Source organism: Panulirus ornatus, chromosome 52 (genome assembly GCF_036320965.1).
Source record: "Panulirus ornatus isolate Po-2019 chromosome 52, ASM3632096v1, whole genome shotgun sequence".
NCBI lineage: Eukaryota > Metazoa > Arthropoda > Malacostraca > Decapoda > Palinuridae > Panulirus > Panulirus ornatus.
This window is the reverse complement of record NC_092275.1, coordinates 13,559,613-13,580,835: the sequence shown is the minus strand read 5'-3', so window position 1 is coordinate 13,580,835 and position 21,223 is coordinate 13,559,613. Positions and strand designations below refer to the sequence as shown.

General features: G+C 39.6%; 1 protein-coding gene across 1 annotated transcript in view; it reads left to right on the top strand.

Moving 5' to 3' along the window:
• Positions 1-21,223, top strand: part of LOC139764989 (complex III assembly factor LYRM7-like) — a 36,912-nt gene that overhangs the window by 1,102 nt on the left and 14,587 nt on the right. Inside the window, exons 3-4 of the mRNA XM_071692042.1 lie at positions 71-152; positions 2,522-2,647. Coding sequence (XP_071548143.1) covers positions 71-152; positions 2,522-2,628 — 189 coding nt within the window. The 3' untranslated portion in view covers positions 2,629-2,647. The remainder of the gene's footprint in view (positions 1-70; positions 153-2,521; positions 2,648-21,223) is intronic.

Below are 21,223 nucleotides of genomic sequence, written 5' to 3'. Positions count from 1 at the left end.
TCAAAACACATTCTTGTTGTTTAAGCAGGAATCATAACTAATTGGAATTGTTTTATTCTTACTTGATCAGCTCATCACTTTTGCTCAGCAAGTGGAGGAAGTACTACGTACAAGTGTTATCCAAGCTGTTAGGAAGGAAGATGGGTTGTACCGTAAGTTACATTGGTTATTCACTTAAGGGTAGTTTAGATGATATCTTGTCTTTAATGAATGCAGTTCAGATGCAGAATCTTCCTCAGCTTCATAAAGCACCATACATCTCCACACTCTCAACTGTAGAAGACTGTTAGTTTTACTTAAAACATTCACTGAAGAATGCTTTAAGTTGGTACAGCAATGACATGTGGCTGTTTGTCATAGGCTCATGACCTGGATTTTGGAATGGGAGGGAGTTAATGCAGGGGGATAATGTCAGGACCAGGTAGTATTGTACATGAATATGATATGTGCAGGAGGGTGGATGTGCTGGAAATGAGATGTGTGAGGACAATATGTGGTGTGAAGTGGTTTGATTGAGTAAGTAATAATAGGGTAAGAGAGATGTATGGTAATAAAAAGAGTGTGGTTGAGAGAGCAGAAGAGGGTGTTTTGAAATGGTTTGGTCACATGGAGAGAATGAGTGAGGAAAGATTGACCAAGAGGATATATGTATCAGAGGTGGAGGGAACGAGAAGTGGGAGACCAAATTGGAGGTGGAAAGATGAAGTGAAAAAGATTCTGAGTGATCGGGGCCTGAACATGCAGGAGGGTGAAAGGCGTGCATGGAATAGAGTGAATTGGAACGATGTGGTATATCAGGGTCGACGTGCTGTCAATGGATTGAACCAGGGCACGTGAAGCGTCTGGGGTAAACAATGGAAAGTTCTGTGGGGCCTGGATGTGGAAAGGGAGCTGTGGTTTCGGTGCATTATTACATGACAGCTAGAGACTGAGTGTGAACGAATGTTGTCTTTTCCTAGCGCTACCTCGCACACATGAGGGGGAGAGGGTTGTTATTTCATGTGTGGCGATGGGAATGAATAAAGGCAGACAGTATGAATTATGTACATGTGTATATATGTGTGTGTATATATATGTATGTGTGTATATATATGTATACGTTGAGATGTATAGGTATGTATATTTGCATGTGTGGACGTGTATGTATATACATGTGTATGTGGGTGAGTTGGGCCATTCTTTCGTCTGTTTCCTTGTGCTACCTCGCTAACGCAGGAGACAGCGACAAAACAAAATAAGTAAATAAATAAGATATTATATGAAAAAATGAAATTGAAGCCAAACAGGATCCCACATCAGGCTGGTGTGCTAAGACTACAGGTACAGGACACAGAATGGGAGTGTATGAAAAATGTATAATTTTGGTAAACAAAATTTGTAACCATGAATTAGTTAGTTTTGAAGTCTCAGGAAACCTTTATGAGACCTCTGAAACTCCACATAGGGGCAAGGTTAGGTGGTCTCCCTTAGGAATGGAAGGATTTCGATAACTAAACCTCTCCATCTGCAGATAATATTCCAGTATTCTTGAAGGTAGCTTCTCACTTCCAGTGTTACCACATGCAGGCAGAGTCTCACATCATTGTAATAATTATGCAGTAGGGCAACAGGTATGCACTGTAAAATAGTTTAAGTATGTCATTTATGAGTTCTGGTTCTCCGGTAGTATTCAAGATCCATAACATTTAGTTATAATGTGATACTTTCAGTGTCCATCCCATTGGGATCTTGGGAATTGGAAAATCCACTGAATAGCTACATTAAGGAAAGACAAAACAAAAATTATAATCTTGAAGGATAATACTTGAAGAAGCAGACTGCTATTTTGACTTCATAGTGTTAAAATGCTGCCCAGACTCATCTTACATTTCAGATCAGAATTGATTGTCTGTTTTTACCTCCCACATTCTAAATTTTTTTTTTATCTTAGTTTTTCATTTTAACCTTTTCACTTAAAGCCTTTTCTTTTAACTTAAAAATAAAAGCCTAGTATTATTGAGGACTTAAAAGTTCATGAGTGGAACTCTAAAAATACCTTTGTAAGGGTGTAGGATATAGGTACTATCAGTTTTATCAGTACAATGTAAAGGTTTGTATGGCAGTCAAGTGTGAGAATGGGTTTGTGCAATTGCTAGTATAGTAAGACTGGTTGGGCTAGAGCTCTTAAAAAGAAGGTGGGTAAAGAATAAAATATTTAGAAAAGGAGAAGAATGAGTTAGTGGGACTTTTAGGCTAGTGTCAGTATGTCTAGCCAATGGAAGAACTCTGTGGGCATTTGTGAATGAGGAATTTAGTAGTTGGAGAGGGAGGTTTAGAGTTTGATATAAAGACAATGAGGAAGTGTGTTGATGATAGGGCATAAGTATAAACAAGCATAATAGGATGTCATTATACAAAAGTGTAGAGAATATCATGCATGTCAGTCCAAAGGATAGCTTATGAATATGTACTGTGACAATTATAAGCAAAGCAAACCTCTGATATTCATTAAAAACTCTTAGTTCTGTGACTTATTTTGTAGGTGCAAAAATACGTGAGGAAACCACCAAGCTTGATAACAAGCCCTACCAGCCAATGCCAGAGAGCATGATTGGACCATTCAAGAAGAAGACAAAGTGCATTGATTAGAAGCTGCTTCATATATGGAGTGAGTTCAAAAGTTAGAAGTATTTACAAGTTTGGTTCTATGGTTTTTTAATGTAGCATATTGAATATATATATATATATATATATATATATATATATATATATATATATATATATATATCCCTGGGGATAGGGAGAAAGAATACTTCCCACGTATTCCCTGCGTGTTGTAGAAGGTGACTAAAAGGGGAGGGAGCGGGGGGCTGGAAATCCTCCCTTCTCATTATTTTTTTTTTTTTTTTTTTTTTTGATTTTCCAAAAGGAACAGAGAAGTGGGCCAGGTAAGGATATTCCCTCAAAGGCCCATTCCTCTGTTCTTAACGCTACCTCGCTAACGCGGGAAATGGCGAATGGTCTAAAAAAAAAAAAAATATATATATATATATATATATATATATATATATATATATCGCTACCTCGCAAACGCGGGAGACAGCGACAAAGTATAATAAAAAAAAATAATAATATATATATACATATGATAGAGTTGATAGAGATGCTCTGTGGAAGGTATTAAGAATATATGGTGTGGGAGGCAAGTTGTTAGAAGCAGTGAAAAATTTTTATCGAGGATGTAAGGCATGTGTACGTGTAGGAAGAGAGGAAAGTGATTGGTTCTCAGTGAATGTAGGTTTGCGGTAGGGGTGTGTGATGTCTCCATGGTTGTTTAATTTGTTTATGGATGGGGTTGTTAGGGAGGTGAATGCAAGAGTTTTGAAAAGAGGGGCAAGTATGAAGTCTGTTGGGGATGAGAGAGCTTGGGAAGTGAGTCAGTTGTTGTTCGCTGATGATACAGCGCTGGTGGCTGATTCATGTGAGAAACTGCAGAAGCTGGTGACTGAGTTTGGTAAAGTGTGTGAAAGAAGAAAGTTAAGAGTAAATGTGAATAAGAGCAAGGTAATTAGGTACAGTAGGGTTGAGGGTCAAGTCAATTGGGAGGTAAGTTTGAATGGAGAAAAACTGGAGGAAGAAAAGTGTTTTAGATATCTGGGAGTGGATCTGGCAGCGGATGGAACCATGGAAGCGGAAGTGGATCATAGGGTGGGGGAGGGGGCGAAAATCCTGGGAGCCTTGAAGAATGTGTGGAAGTCGAGAACATTATCTCGGAAAGCAAAAATGGGTATGTTTGAAGGAATAGTGGTTCCAACAATGTTGTATGGTTGCGAGGCGTGGGCTATGGATAGAGTTGTGTGCAGGAGGATGGATGTGCTGGAAATGAGATGTTTGAGGACAATGTGTGGTGTGAGGTGGTTTGATCGAGTAAGTAACGTAAGGGTAAGAGATGTGTGGAAATAAAAAGAGCATGGTTGAGAGAGCAGAAGAGGGTGTTTTGAAATGGTTTGGGCACATGGAGAGAATGAGTGAGGAAAGATTGACCAAGAGGATATATGTGTCGGAGGTGGAGGGAACGAGGAGAAGTGGGAGACCAAATTGGAGGTGGAAAGATGGAGTGAAAAAGATTTTGTGTGATCGGGGCCTGAACATGCAGGAGGGTGAAAGGAGGGCAAGGAATAGAGTGAATTGGATCGATGTGGTATACCGGGGTTGACGTGCTGTCAGTGGATTGAATCAGGGCATGTGAAGCGTCTGGGGTAAACCATGGAAAGCTGTGTAGGTATGTATATTTGCGTGTGTGGACGTATGTATATACATGTGTATGGGGGTGGGTTGGGCCATTTCTTTCGTCTGTTTCCTTGTGCTACCTCGCAAACGCGGGAGACAGCGACAAAGCAAAATATATATATATATATATATTTTTTTTTATTTTTTTTTTTATACTTTGTCGCTGTCTCCCGCGTTTGCGAGGTAGCGCAAGGAAACAGACGAAAGAAATGGCCCAACCCCCCCCCATACACATGTACATACACTACGTCCACACACGCAAATATACATACCTACACAGCTTTCCATGGTTTACCCCAGACGCTTCACATGCCTTGATTCACTCCACTGACAGCACGTCAACCCCGGTATACCACATCGCTCCAATTCACTCTATTCCTTGCCCTCCTTACACCCTCCTGCATGTTCAGGCCCCAATCACACAAAATCTTTTTCACTCCATCTTTCCACCTCCAATTTGGTCTCCCTCTTCTCCTCGTTCCCTCCACCTCCGACACATATATCCTCTTGGTCAATCTTTCCTCACTCATTCTCTCCATGTGCCCAAACCATTTCAAAATACCCTCTTCTGCTCTCTCAACCACGCTCTTTTTATTTCCACACATCTCTCTTACCCTTACGTTACTTACTCGATCAAACCACCTCACACCACACATTGTCCTCAAACATCTCATTTCCAGCACATCCATCCTCCTGCGCACAACTCTATCCATAGCCCACGCCTCGCAACCATACAACATTGTTGGAACCACTATTCCTTCAAACATACCCATTTTTGCTTTCCGAGATAATGTTCTCGACTTCCACACATTCTTCAAGGCTCCCAGAATTTTCGCCCCCTCCCCCACCCTATATATATATATATATATAAATATATATATATATATTTTATATATTTTTTTTTCACAATATTCACCATTTCCCGCGATAGCGAGGTAGCGTTAAGAACAGAGGACTGGGCCTTTGAGGGAATATCCTCACCTGGACCTCTTCTCTGTTCCTTCTTTTGGAAAATAAAAAAAAAAAAAAAAAAAAAGAGAGGGGAGGATTTCCAGCCCCCCGCTCCCTTCCCTTTTAGTCGCCTTCTACGACACGCAGGGAATACGTGGGAAGTATTCTTTCTCCGCTATCCCCAGGGAAAATAAATAAATAAATAATATATATATATATATATATATATATATATATATATATATATATATATATATATATATACATATATATATTTTATTTATTTATTTTCCTTTGTCGCTGTCTCCCGCGTTTGTGAGGTAGCGCAAGGAAAGAGACGAAAGAAATGGCCCAACCCACCCCCATACACAATGTATACACACACACGTCCACACACGCAAATATACATACCTATACATCTCAATGTACATATATATATACATACACAGACACATACATATAATACCCATGCACACAATTCACACTGTCTGCCCCCATTCACTCCCATCACCACCTCGCCACATATGGAATACCTTCCCCCTCCCCCCTCATGTGTGCGAGGTAGCACTAGGAAAAGACAACAAAGGCCCCATTCATTCACACTCAGTCTCTAGCTGTCACGCAATAATGCCCGAAACCACAGCTCCCTTTCCACATCCCGGCCCTACACAACTTTCCATGGTTTACCCGAGACGCTTCACATGCCCTGATTCAATCCACCGACAGCACATCAACCCTGGTACACCACATCGATCCAATTCACTCTATTCCTTGCCCTCCTTTCACCCTCCTGCATGTTCAGGCCCCGATCACACAAAATCTTTTTCACTCCATCTTTCCACCTCCAATTTGGTCTCCCACTTCTCCTCGTTCCCTCCACCTCCAACACATATATCCTCTTGGTCAATCTTTCCTCACTCATTCTCTCCATGTGCCCAAACCATTTCAAAACACCCTTCTTCTGCTCTCTCAACCACGCTCTTTTTATTTCCACACATCTCTCTTACCCTTACATTACTTACTCGATCAAACCACCTCACACCACACATTGTCCTCAAACATCTCATTTCCAGCACATCCACCTTCCTGCGCACAACTCTATCCATAGCCCACGCCTCGCTACAATACAACATTGTTGGAACCACTATTCCTTCAAACATAGCCATTTTTGCTTTCGGAGATAATGTTCTAGACTTCCACACATTCTTCAAGGCTCCCAGGATTTTCGCCCCCTCCCCCACCCTATGATTCACTTCTGCTTCCATGGTTCCATCCGCTGCCAGATCCACTCCCAGATATCTAAAACACTTTACTCCCTCCAGTTTTTCTCCATTCAAACTTACCTCCCAATTGACTTGACCCTCAACCCTACTGTACCTAATAACCTTGCTCTTATTCACATTTACTCTTAACTTTCTTCTTTCACACACTTTACCAAACTCAGTCACCAGCTTCTGCAGTTTCTCACATGAATCAGCCATCAGCGCTGTATCATCAGCGAACAACAACTGACTCACTTCCCAAGCTCTCTCATCCACAACAGACTGCATACTTGCCCCTCTTTCCAAAATTCTTGCATTCACCTCCCTAACAACCCCATCCATAAACAAATTAAACAACCATGGAGACATCACACACCCCTGCCGCAAACCTACATTCACTGAGAACCAATCACTTTCCTCTCTTCCTACACGTACACATGCCTCACATCCTCGATAAAAACTTTTCACTGCTTCTAACAACTTGCCTCCCACACCATATATCCTTCATACCTTTCACAGAGCATCTCTATCAACTCTATCATATGCCTTCTCCAGATCCGTAAATGGTACACAGAAATCCATTTGCTTTTCTAAGTATTTCTCACATACATTCTTCAAAGCAAACACTTGATCCACACATCCTCTACCACTTCTGAAACCACACTGCTCTTCCCCAATCTGATGCTCTGTACATGCCTTCACCCTCTCAATCAATACCCTCCCATATAATTTACCAGGAATACTCAACAAACTTATACCTCTGTAATTTGAGCACTCACTCTTTTCCCCTTTGCCTTTGTACAATGGCACTAAGCAAGCATTCCACCAATCCTCAGGCACCTCACCATGAATCATACATACATTAAATAACCTTACCAACCAGTCAACAATACTGTCACCCCCTTTTTTAATAAATTCCACTGCAATACCATCCAAACCTGCTGCCTTGCTGGCTTTCATCTTCTGCAAAGCTTTTACTACCTCTTCTCTGTTTACCAAATCATTTTCCCTAACCCTCTCACTTTGCACACCACCTCGACCAAAACACCTATATCTGCCACTCTATCATCAAACACATTCAACAAAACTTCAAAATACTCACTCCATCTCCTCACATCACCACTACTTGTTATCACCTCCCCATTAGCCCCCTTCACCGAAGTTCCCATTTGCTCCCTTGTCTTACGCAATATATTTACCTCCTTCCAAAACATGTTTTATTTATTTATTTTGCTTTGTCGCTGTCTCCCACGTTAGCGAGGTAGCGCAAGGAAACAGACGAAAGAATGGCCCAACCCACCCACATACACATGTATATACATACACGTCCACACGCGCAAATATACATACCTATACATCTCAATATACACATATATGTACACACAGACATATACATATATACACATGTACATAATTCATACTGCCTGCCTTTATTTATTCCCATCGCCACCCCGCCACACATGGAATAACAACCCCCTCCCCCCTCATGTAAGTGAGGTAGCGCTCGGAAAAGACAACAAAGGCCCCATTCGTTCACACTCAGTCTCTAGCTGTCATGTGATAATGCACCGAAACCACAGCTCCCTTTCCACATCCAGGCCCCACACAACTTTCCATGGTTTACCCCAGACGCTTCACATGCCCTGGTTCAATCCATTGACAGCACGTCAACTGCAGTATACCACATCGTTCCAATTCACTCTATTCCTTGCACACCTTTCACCCTCCTGCATGTTCAGGCCCCGATCACTCAAAATCTTTTTCACTCCATCTTTCCACCTCCAATTTGGTCCCCCACTTTTCCTCGTTCCCTTCACCTCTGACACATGTATCCTCTTGGTCAATCTTTCCTCACTCATTCTCTCCATGTGACCAAACCATTTCAAAACACCCTCTTCTGCTCTCTCAACCACACTCTTTTTATTTCCACACATCTCTCTTACGCTTACATTACTTACTCGATCAAACCACCTCACACCACATATTGTCCTCAAACATCTCATTTCCAGCACATCCACCCTCCTGCGCACAACTCTATCCATAGCTCACCTCTATCCATAGCCCACGCCTCGCAACCATACAACATTGTTGGAACCACTATTCCTTCAAACATACCCATTTTTGCGCAAGGAAACAGACGAAAGAATGGCCCAACCCACCTACATAGACATGTATATACATACATGTCCACACACTCACATATACATACCTATACATTTCAACGTATACATATATATGCATACACAGACATATACATATATTCTTTCTTTCTTTCAAACTATTTGCCATTTCCCGCGTTAGCGAGGTAGCGTTAAGAACAGAGAACTGGGCCTTTGAGGGAATATCCCACCACACATGAAATAACAACCCCCTCCCCCCTCATGAAAGTGAGGTAGTGCTAGGAAAAGACAACAAAGGCCCCATTCGTTCACACTCAGTCTCTAGCTGTCATGTAATAATGCACCGAAACCACAGCTCCCTTTCCACATCCAGGCCCCACAAAACTTTCCATGGTTTACCCCAGATGCTTTACATGACCTGGTTCAATCCACTGACAGCACGTCGACCCCGTTATACCACATCGTTCCAATTCAATCTATTCCTTGCACGCCTTTCACCCTCCTGCATGTTCAGGCCCCAATTGCTCAAAATCTGTTTCACTCCACCCTTCCACCTCCAATATGGTCTGCCACTTCTCTTCGTTCCCTCCACCTCTGATACATATATCCTCTTTGTCAATCTTTCCCCACTAATTCTCTCCATGTGACCAAACCATTTTAATAAACTCTCTTCTGCTCTCTCAACCACTCAACCCCACTCTGTGACTCACTTCTGCTTCCATGGTTCCATCTGCTGCCAAATCCACTCACAGATATCTAAAACACTTCATTTCCTCCAGTTTTTTCCATTCAACCTTATCTCCCAATTGACTTGTCCCTCAACCCTACTGTACCTAATAACCTTGCTCTTATTCACATTTACTCTTAGCTTTCTTCTATCACACACTTTACCAAACTCAGTCCCCAGCTTCTGTAGTTTCTAACCCAAATCAGCCACCAGTGCTGTATCATCAGCGAACAACAACTGACCCACTTCCCAAGCCCTCTCATCCACAATAGACTGCATACTTCCACCTCTCTCCAAAACTCTTGCATTCACCTCCCAAACAACCCCATCAATAAACAAATTAAACAGCCATGGAGACATCACCCACCCCTGCTGCAAACCAACATTCACTGAGAACAAATCACTTTCCTCTCTTCCTACTTGTACACATGCCTTACATCCTCTCGATAAAAACTTTTCACTGCTTCTAGCAACTTGCCTCCCACACCATACATTTTTAATACCTTCCAAAGAGCATCTCTATCAACTCTTATCATATGCTTTCTCCAGATCCATAAATGCTACATACAAATTCATTTGTTTTTCTAAGTATTTTTCACATACATTCTTCAAAGCAAACACCTGACCCACACATCCTCTACCATTTCTGAAACCACATTGCTCTTCCCCAATCTGATGTTCTGTACATGCCTTCACCCTCTCAATCAATACCCTGCCATGTATTTTCTTGAAAATTTCAGCATAGATGCTTTTAAGTATGCTGAACATGAATCTGTGGTCAAAACTTGAAAATTCTTATAGTTAGTCGAGTGATTAGCATATGAATATTATTATAGTTAATTAAAGTGTTAATTAAGTGCATAATATTACGAAATGCAGCCTTTTGACTCCAGATACTTAATCACCATATAGGATAACATCTATACACAGATTTTCATTAAAATCGGAAGACGTAAATCTGAGCAAAATGCAAGGCCTTAGATTTTCTTGATTTGTTTTGAAAAAATGTATTTTCTTGAAAATTTTCAGCATAGATGCTTTTAAGTATGCTGAATATGAATCTGTGGTCAAAACTTAAAAATTCATATCATTAGTCGAGTAATTAGCATATGAATATTATAATTAAAGTGTTAATTAAGCGCTTAATATTACGAAATGCAGTCTTTTGACTCCAGATACTTAATCACCATCTAGAATAACATCTATACACAGATTTTCATTAAAATCTGAGGAAGTTGAAAATCTGAGCAAAATGCATGGCTATAGCCTAGGATTTTTCTTGATTTTCTCGAAAAAATTGATTTTCTTGAAAATTTCAGAAAAGATGCTTTTAAGTATGTTGAATATGAATCTGTGGTCAGAAAATTTCAGAATAGATGCTTTTAAATATGCTGAATATGAATCTGTGGTCAAAACTTAAAAATTCGTAAAATTAGTCGAGTAATTAGTATATGAATATTATTATAATTAAAGTGTTAATTAAGCGCTTAATATTACGAAATGCAGTCTTTTGACTCCAGATACTTAATCACCATGTAGAATAACATCTATACACAGATTTTCATTAAAATCTGAGGAAGTTGAAAATCTGAGCAAAATGCATGGCTATAGCCTAGGATTTTTCTGGATTTTCTCGAAAAAATTGATTTTCTTGAAAATTTCAGCATAGATGCTTTTAAGTATGCTGAGCTATAGCTTGGATTTTTCTTGATTTTTTTCGAAAAAATGGATTTTCTTGAAAATTTCAGCATAGATACTTTTAAGTATGCTGAATATGAATCTCTGATTACAACTTAAAAATTCGTAAAATTAGTCAAGTAATTAGCATATGAATACTATTATAATTAAAGTGTTAAGCACTTAATAATATGAAATGCAGTCTTTTGGCTCCAGATACTTAATCACCATCTAGAATAACATCTATACACAGATTTTCATTATAATCTGAGGAAGTTGAAAATCTGAGCAAAATGCAAGGCCTTGGATTTTTCTTGATTTTTTCGAAAAAATGGATTTTCTTGAAAATTTCAGCATAGATGCTTTTAAGTATGCTGAATATGAATCTGTGGTCAAAACTTAAAAATTCGTATAATTACTTGAGTAATTAGCATATGAATATCATAATTAATTATAGTGGTAATTAAGCGCTTAATATTACGAAATGCAGTCTTTTGACTCCAGATACTTAATCACCATCTAGAATAACATCTATACACTGATTTTCATTAAAATCTGAGGAAGTTGAAAATCTGAGCAAAATGCAAGAGGATATATGTGTCGGAGGTGGAGGGAACGAGGAGAAGAGGGAGACCAAATTGGAGGTGGAAAGATGGAGTGAAAAAGATTTTGTGTGATCGGGGCCTGAACATGCAGGAGGGTGAAAGGAGGGCAAGGAATAGAGTGAATTGGAGTCATGTGGTATACAGGGGTTGACGTGCTGTCAGTGGATTGAATCAAGGCATGTGAAGCGTCTGGGGTAAACCATGGAAAGCTGTGTAGGTATGTATATTTGCGTGTGTGGACGTGTGTATGTACATGTGTATGGGGGGGGGGGTTGGGCCATTTGTTTCGTCTGTTTCCTTGCGCTACCTCGCAAACGCGGGAGACAGCGACAAAGTATAAAAAAAAAAAAAAAAAAAAAAAAAAAAAAAAAAATATATATATATATATATATATTTTTATTTTCTATTTTTTATTATACTTTGTCGCTGTCTCCCGCGTTTGCGAGGTAGCACAAGGAAACAGACGAAAGAAATGGCCCAACCCCCCCCATACACATGTATATACATACGTCCACACACGCAAATATACATACCTGCACAGCTTTCCATGGTTTACCCCAGACGCTTCACATGCCTTGGTTCAATCCACTGACAGCACGTCAACCCCGGTATACCACATCGCTCCAATTCACTCTATTCCTTGCCCTCCTTTCACCCTCCTGCATGTTCAGGCCCCGATCACACAAAATCTTTTTCACTCCATCCTTCCACCTCCAATTTGGTCTCCCTCTTCTCCTCAATCCCTCCACCTCCGACACATATATCCTCTTGGTCAATCTTTCCTCACTCATTCTCTCCATGTGCCCAAACCACTTCAAAACACCCTCTTCTGCTCTCTCAACCACGCTCTTTTTATTTCCACACATCTCTCTTACCCTTACGTTACTCACTCGATCAAACCACCTCACACCACACATTGTCCTCAAACATCTCATTTCCAGCACATCCATCCTCCTGCGCACAACTCTATCCATAGCCCACGCCTCGCAACCATACAACATTGTTAGAACCACTATTCCTTCAAACATACCCATTTTTGCTTTCCGAGATAATGTTCTCGACTTCCACACATTCTTCAAGGCCCCCAGAATTTTTGCCCCGTCCCCCACCCTATGATCCACTTCTGCTTCCATGGTTCCATCCGCTGCCAGATCCACTCCCAGATATCTAAAACACTTCACTTCCTCCAGTTTTTCTCCATTCAAACTCACCTCCCAATTGACTTGACCCTCAACCCTACTGTACCTAATAACCTTGCTCTTATTCACATTTACTCTTAACTTTCTTCTTCCACACACTTTACCAAACTCAGTCACCAGCTTCTGCAGTTTCTCACATGAATCAGCCACCAGCGCTGTATCATCAGCGAACAACAACTGACTCACTTCCCAAGCTCTCTCATCCCCAACAGACTTCATACTTGCCCCTCTTTCCAAAACTCTTGCATTTACCTCCCTAACAACCCCATCCATAAACAAATTAAACAACCATGGAGACATCACACATCCCTGCCGCAAACCTACATTCACCGAGAACCAATCACTTTCCTCTCTTCCTACACGTACACATGCCTTACATCCTCGATAAAAACTTTTCACTGCTTCTAACAACTTTCCTCCCACACCATATATTCTTAATACCTTCCACAGAGCATCTCTATCAACTCTATCATATGCCTTCTCCAGATCCATAAATGCTACATACAAATCCATTTGCTTTTCTAAGTATTTCTCACATACATTCTTCAAAGCAAACACCTGATCCACACATCCTCTACCACTTCTGAAACCACACTGCTCTTCCCCAATCTGATACTCTGTACATGCCTTCACCCTCTCAATCAATACCCTCCCATATAATTTACCAGGAATACTCAACAAACTTATACCTCTGTAATTTGAGCACTCACTCTTATCCCCTTTGCCTTTGTACAATGGCACTATGCACGCATTCCGCCAATCCTCAGGCACCTCACCATGAGTCATACATACATTAAATAACCTTACCAACCAGTCAACAATACAGTCACCCCCTTTTTTAAGAAATTCCACTGCAATACCATCCAAACCTGCTGCCTTGCCGGCTTTCATCTTCCGCAAAGCTTTCACTACCTCTTCTCTGTTTACCAAATCATTTTCCCTAACCCTCTCACTTTGCACACCACCTCGACCAAAACACCCTATATCTGCCACTCTATCATCAAACACATTCAACAAACCTTCAAAATACTCACTCCATCTCCTTCTCACATCACCACTACTTGTTATCACCTCCCCATTTGCGCCCTTCACTGAAGTTCCCATTTGCTCCCTTGTCTTACGCACTTTATTTACCTCCTTCCAGAACATCTTTTTATTCTCCCTAAAATTTAATGATACTCTCTCACCCCAACTCTCATTTGCCTTGATTTTTTTTTGAAAAAAATGGATTTTCTTGAAAATTTCAGAATAGATGCTTTTAACTATGCCAAATATGAATCTCTGGTCAAAACCTAAAAATTCGTATAATTAGTCGAGTAATTAGCATATGATTATTATAATTAAAGTGTTAATTAAGTGCTTAATATTATGAAATGCAGTGTTTTGACTCCAGATACTTAATCACCATCTAGAATAACATCTATACACAGATTTTTATTAAAATCTGAGGAAGTTGAAAAGCACGGATTGTGAAGTTGTTCTTGAAACTCAGTTCCTACATTGTGAGCTTGAATGATCAAACCAGACCTGAAGTACTGTACTGCTCCATGATCCTTCTTTTCTTATATGTGTTCACTCCATCATCTTAGCAAATCTTACAAGTATCCTTTAAAATCTGAAGTAGAATAGTAGAATTTTTATAAATTTTAAGTGAGTATAAGATGTGTCAGGTATTTCTTACCCACCCTGTATAACATAGTTAGAATTAATGAACATCAAATTGTAGGGAGTATGCTAATTGTATTGCTGTTTAGGAGTGTATGCCCTTTTAACGTGGGGTTTATAATTACATGTCTGTTTTAGACTGGGACCAGATAAACCTGGGGGACCATCAACTCAGAGTTTAATGGGGATTCGAGGCCCACCAGCAGTACCCTAATCCCCAATTCCTCCTGCAAGTCGAGGTAGTCCTTATGTTGATCATCGTATTCTAGGTATGTTTTCTTATTGTCTTTTGGATCATTATTTTAATTGAATTTGATTGCATGAAATCAAATTTATTTTTGTGGTAGGAGTTTCCTGCTAAGATTCCTTAAAGGTTATGAGTTTTCCTTAGGGAGTTTGGTGTCACGGTTCTTTTTGGTAGCATGTGGACCCTAATGATTATCTGTTGTGAGATCTTGAATTGGGTAATATCTAAAAAGAGAATCCTTGTTTTGCTGTTACACTCTTTACAAATCTCTTTCTGCATTGGAAAAAATGCACTTCATATTAGTGGGGATAGGGGAGAAAGAATACTTCCTACGTATTCCCTGCGTGTCGTAGAAGGCGACTAAAAGGGGAGGGAGCGGGGGGCTGGAAATCCTCCCCTCTCCTTTTTTTTTCTTTTTCTTTTTTTTTCTTTCTTTTCTTTTTTTTCCTTTTTTTTTCTTTTTTTTTTTCCAAAAGAAGGGACAGAGAAGGGGGCCAGGTGAGGATATTCCCTCAAAGGCCCAGTCCTCTCTTCTTAACGCTACCTCGCTAATGCGGGAAATGGCGAATAGTTTGAAAGAAAGAAAGAAAAAAGTTTAACAAAGAATGTTTTTTCATCATATCCCATTTTGTTTAACTATATAGGTGCTCCAGCAGGAGGATATTTGTCACCTGTAACCCCAGGTGGGTATAGCACTCCAGGATCTCCAGTGGTCTCCACTTCACAATCAGCATACAATAGTGCTATTTTCACACCCTCCAAAGAGTATTCTATCTTCATTAGCCAAGACTCCTGACAAGTGTAAATATTGCCCTGTGTTCTGTGTTTACGTTTAAACACTATTTTAAAGAGATAGCTTGATAAGTTTTGAGTTATGAATTCTTGATTTATAAATCAGTACATTGCTATAAATAGACTTTATTAAAATTTTGTTTAATGCCGAGTCTTATCATCTATGACTCATGTTTAAAAGAAAGTGTAGAGTGAAGCAATCAGAATCTTCACCACTCTTATTGTTTATTTATTAATTTCATGGGTTAAATCAAACAGTAACACATGACATATTCACTGATGAACTTTGCAGTATGGTTTGGTTTTCATTAATCCCTTTTATGTTCTGGCACATTGGGCAAATCTCGTCTATATGCTGACTGACAATGCAGGTTCCATTATGCAAAATTTTACCCTCTTTGGTGATGATTGTGCAAAATTTCACCCACTTGGATGCTGGTTGTGTAGTTTGCATCATAAGAAGTGTTTTATTTCATGGTTAACAAAGCTTTTGAAGTGCTAAGGCTTCTACTGATGTAAGGCTAGTCAATGAGCTAAGTAGGTAGAGCCTAAGTCTTGCTTTACATCCCCCGGTTGGTGTGTGTGTGTGTGTGTGTGAGGGTAACATTCCCAAGCCTCAGTTTGGTGCGGTATCTTGCTTGTCCAGACAAATATGTTTTATATACCATGTGAGGTAGCAGAATACATTATTTTCTTTTTATGTTTTTTGTAGATAAATAAGCTGTTGTATGATAAACATTAGATAATTTGACAATAATGCTGCAACACTTAACCAAAAGAAGTGTTTCATAAACTTACCTTTAATATTCAGTTACTAGTATAAGCATTTATGATTTCATGGGTTCATACTTTCAGAGAAGTAGATTGACTATTTTGAAAGGGATATACTCAAAACACTCTTGTAAATGTTGAAGGAAAAAGACATAGGTAAGCTTATATTACACGTTGGTGTGGGAAGTGTAAGGGTCATTGTAACACAGCCTCCCATGAATGGGTCAAGATAAAGCAGTTAATACTTGTATGTTCCATTAAATAAGGTCCCAGTGGGCTGTTTTCTTAATTCCTGTGTATTCCTTTGTATCACAGGTTGCCTTGGCTAGTATACACAAGATTGAGGAAATAGGGAGAACAGAAAATATAAGAAACAGTTGTAATAATGGGAAAGAGTAAGAGATAGTGATGTGAAAAATAAGAGGGGGTGATTGATCTCAAAAGAGTGTGAGAATGTTTCTTGAAATATTGTGATGGAGCTTAGTGGCTGTGGTCAGAGAAAGTACAGAAGGCAAAGTCCCTTTTATCTGTTGTTGTGCTTCCATGGATAACTTGAGCTAACTGATTGATGTTTAACACTGGAAGGAAAAATGAAATTCATAGTAAATATCTCAACCAAATAAGGTGAATGTTGGTCTGTGTACAGTTGTGCTAGTTTTGAAAAGTCATGATAATGTGAGATGGGCAACCAAAGACATTCAGTGAAGTACAGTACCAGGTTACCAATGAAATAGAAATATTTTGTGGTTAACATATGAACTTTATAGTAGAAAAATTCTTCTTACTCAGGTCAGCAAGTGATTCCTTGGAGGACACTTGGGTAACAGTATTTGGGTTCCCACCAGCAGCGGCTTCATATATTTTAACTCAATTCACTCAGCTCGGCACAATCACTGAACACCACAATCCAGGATCAGGAAACTGGATGCATCTAAAGTATCAGGTTTGTAAACTGCATTTGTTCTGTTCATACAGCTTTAGTTGGTCCTAGAAATGAAAAGAAACTCTCTTTTTTGGGAATACAGTGGAGCTATTTTATGTGTTGTACAAGATATGGTTTAGCAGGGTTCCCTCATTATCTACATTAGTTATGTGTGCTATCATTTAGGTGATTTATATTTCATGTCATAAACTTAATGGATTATGTGTTAATTGATAGGAGTGTAAAAGAGAGACTGTTGGATGTTAATGTGCTGAGAGGGGCAGCTGGAGGGATGTCTGATCACTATCTTGTGGAGGCAAAGGTGAAAATTTGTAAAGGTTTTCTGAAAAGAAGACAAAATGTTGGTGTGACGAGAGTGGTGAGAGTAAGTGAGCTTGCAGGGTTCCCACGCCACCGGGAAAACGGGAAAAACCCGGGAATTTTATTTGAAGTGCTCCCAGCCGGGAAAAGGCCTGGAAAACGCGTAAAATTGAAAATGTCTGGGAAAAACCCTTGAAACGCAAGTTAGGAAAAGGTTACTTCCCTTGGGCCTCATTCATCCCCTGCTTTCGTACCCTGAATATACTTCACTGCTACATTGCGGCTTTTTTCTGGGGCGAGTTGTATGGTATGAATCGAAATGAAATCGCGGTCTTAATAGCGACTGCTCACATCTGTGATGGAGTAATGAAAGCAATGGTTAATAATGATCGTGATGGCCAATTTTTTTTAAAAAACCTGCTTCGCATTTGCTAAGTCAACTCTTATTGACTCAGATTGGGTTAAAGTCTTTTTTTCCCAATGCAATAGCGTTAAATACAAATACGTTTTTGTTCTACAGTTTATGTTTTTGTTGTTGATTTGTTTTATTTTTTGTTATGAGTTAGTTGCACTCAAGATTTATGATTGAAAAATAAAATGGATGATTTTTAAAGTGTTGAATTCTTTAACAATGAAAGACAAAAGTTGAACAACCAAATTTTTGTGTACGTCAAAAAAAAGAGAAAAACATTGGCTTCTTAATACATGATGTGCATCTGCAATAAGCATGCTCAAAGTACATGTAGGAAACTTTGTGTCTTTGTGGTTATGAATTATGTTTGCCCACTCAGTGGGTACAAATGCAATTGTGTTTGTCCTGTCTGTCCATCACAAAAGAACCGAATTCATGAAACTTGGTATGCAGACTGGAATACTGTAAATTAAGTTGTGCATATTGCCTAGAATTTTTTTAATCCATAACGCCAATTCAGTCTATTTAGCAATATTGATTCAAAATCCTTCTCTGGATTTTTAACACATTTGGATTGAGCTGTACACAGTCCAAGTAATAATCTATAAAGAATATAGAATATACATGTACAATAGGAAGACACTAACCATTGAAAACTAGTTGAAGTTCGGAGTCATAAGTTTGTGATTATCCAAGAAGTAGCATCATGTACTTATTAACATCAAGAATTGAGAGTATGGTTGATGAAAATGAATTCTTGCCAAACCTAGAATAATGGTGATCTTTATGGAAATCCTTTGAATGCTATAGATTTCCAATATTTTAGGTAAATGGCCTTAGTCACAGTGCTGAGTCAGAAAATTTCTTTATCATGTAAATTGGTCATCTTGTGGCTTATAAAGCATTGAAAGCCAGCCTCATACAGAAAGCTCTTGATAGTCCTGTCAATACAAGTCCAATCCTAAATCATTAAAACTAACATGGTAACTAAGTTATAACTGTGTTCAATAGAACAAACAAACCAATGATCAGTGTTATCCAGATGGTTTGTCCATTGAAGTCCATTTAAGATTAAGTGGGCTGAAAACCCTGTAGAAAATATCCTGGAAAACATTTACAGATCTTGGAAAAAGCCTTGAATTTTATGTCAGTAAAAGAGTGGGAACCCTGGCTTGGAATGAGACTTGGGTGAGGAAATATCCAAGAGAGATTGAGTGCAGAATGGCAAAAAGTGAGAGCAAATGAAGTAATGGGAGTGGGGGAGGAATGGGATTTATGTAGGGAAGCAGTGATGGCTTGCACAAAAGATGCATTTAGCATGAGAAAGATGGGAGGTGGGCAGATTAGAAAGGGTAGTGAATGGTAAGATGAAGAAGTAAGATTGTCAGTGAATGAGAAGAGAGGCATTTGGACAATTTTTGCAAGGAAGTATTGCAAATGACTAGGAAAGGTATAAAAGAAAAAAACAGGAGGTCAAGAGAAAGGTGCAAGAGGTGAAAAGGAGGGCAAATGAGAGTTGGGGGTGAGAGAGTATCATTAAATTTTAGGGAGAATAAAAAGATGTTTTGGAAGAAAGTAAATAAGGTGCATAAGACAAGAGAACAAATGGGAACATCGGTGATGGGGGCTAATAGGGACGTAATAACAAGCTATGGTGAAGTGAGGAGATTGAGTGAATATTTTAATGGTTTGTTGAATGGGCAGATATAGGGTGTTTTGGTCGGGGCGGAGTGCAAAATGAGAGGGTCAGGGAGAATGATTTGGTGAACAGAGAAGAGATAGTGAAAGCTTTGCAGAAGATGAAAGCTGGCAAGGCGGCGGGTTTGGTTGGTATTGCCATGACATATATAAAAAGGCGGGGGGTAACTGTGTTGTTGATTGGTTGGTAAGGATATTCACTGTATGTATGGATCATGGTGAAGTGCCTGAGGATTGGCGGAATGCATGCATAGTGCCATTGTACAGAGGCAAAGGGGATAAAGGTGAGTGTTCAAATTACAGAGGCATCAGTTTGTTGAGAATTCCTGGGAAATGATATGGGAGGGTATTGATTGAGAGGATAAAGGCATGTACAGAGCATCAGATTGTGGAAGAGCAGTGTGGTTTCAGAAGTGGTAGATGATGTATGGATCAGGTGCTTGCTTTGAAGAATGCATGTGAGAAACACTTAGAAAAGCAGATAGATTTGTATGCAGCATTTATGGATCTGGAGAAGGCATATGATAGGGTCAATAGAGAAGCTTTGTGAAAGGTTTTAAGAGTATATGGTGTGGGAGGTAAGTTGCTAGAAGCAGTGAAAAGTGTTTACCAAGGATGTAAGGCATGTGTACGAGTAGGAAGAGAGGAAAGTGAGTGGTTCCAGTGAAGGTCAGTTTGCGACATGTGTGTAATGTCTCCATGAATGTTTAATTTGTTTACGGATGGTGTGGTTAGGGAGGTGAATGCCAGAGTTTTGGAGAGGGGCAAGTATGCAGTCTGTTTTGGATGAGAGTGCATGGGGAAATGAGTCAGTTGTTTGCTGATGATACAGTGTTGGTGGCTGATTTGTGTGATTAACTGCAAAAGTTGGTGAATTAGTTTGGTAAAGTGTGTGAAAGAAGAAAGTTGAGAGTAACTGTGATTAAGAGCAAGGTTATTAGGTTCAGTAGGGTTGAGGGACAAGTTGACTGGAAGGTAAGTTTAAATGGAGAAAAACTGGAGGAAGTGAAGTATTTTAGATATCTGGGAGTGGACTTAGCAGCTGATGGAACCATGGAAGCAGAAGTGAGTCACAGGGTGGGGGAGGGGGCAAAGGTTATGGGAGTGTTGCAGAATGTGTGGAAGGCGAGAATGTTATCTCGAAGAGCAAAAATGGGTTTGTTTGAAGGAATAATGGTTCCAGCAATGTTATATGGTTGTAAGGGTTGTGTGGTGGAGGGTGGATGTGTTGGAAATGAAATGTTTGAGGACAGTATGTGGTGTGAGGTGGTTTGATAGAGTAAGTAATGAATGGGTAAGAGAGATGTGTGGTAATAAAAAGAGTGTGGTTGAGAGATCAGAAGAGGGTGTGTTGAAATGGTTTGGACACATGGAGAGAATGAGTGAGGAAAGATTGACAAAGGATATATGTGTCAGAAGTAGAGAGAACAAGGAGAAGTGGAAGACCAAATTGGAGGTGGAAGGATGAAGTGGAAAAGATTTTGAGTGATCGGGGCATGAACATACAGGAGGGTGAAAGGCATGCAAGGAATAAGAGTAAATTGGAACGATGTGGTATACCGGGGTCAATGTGCTGTCAGTGGAT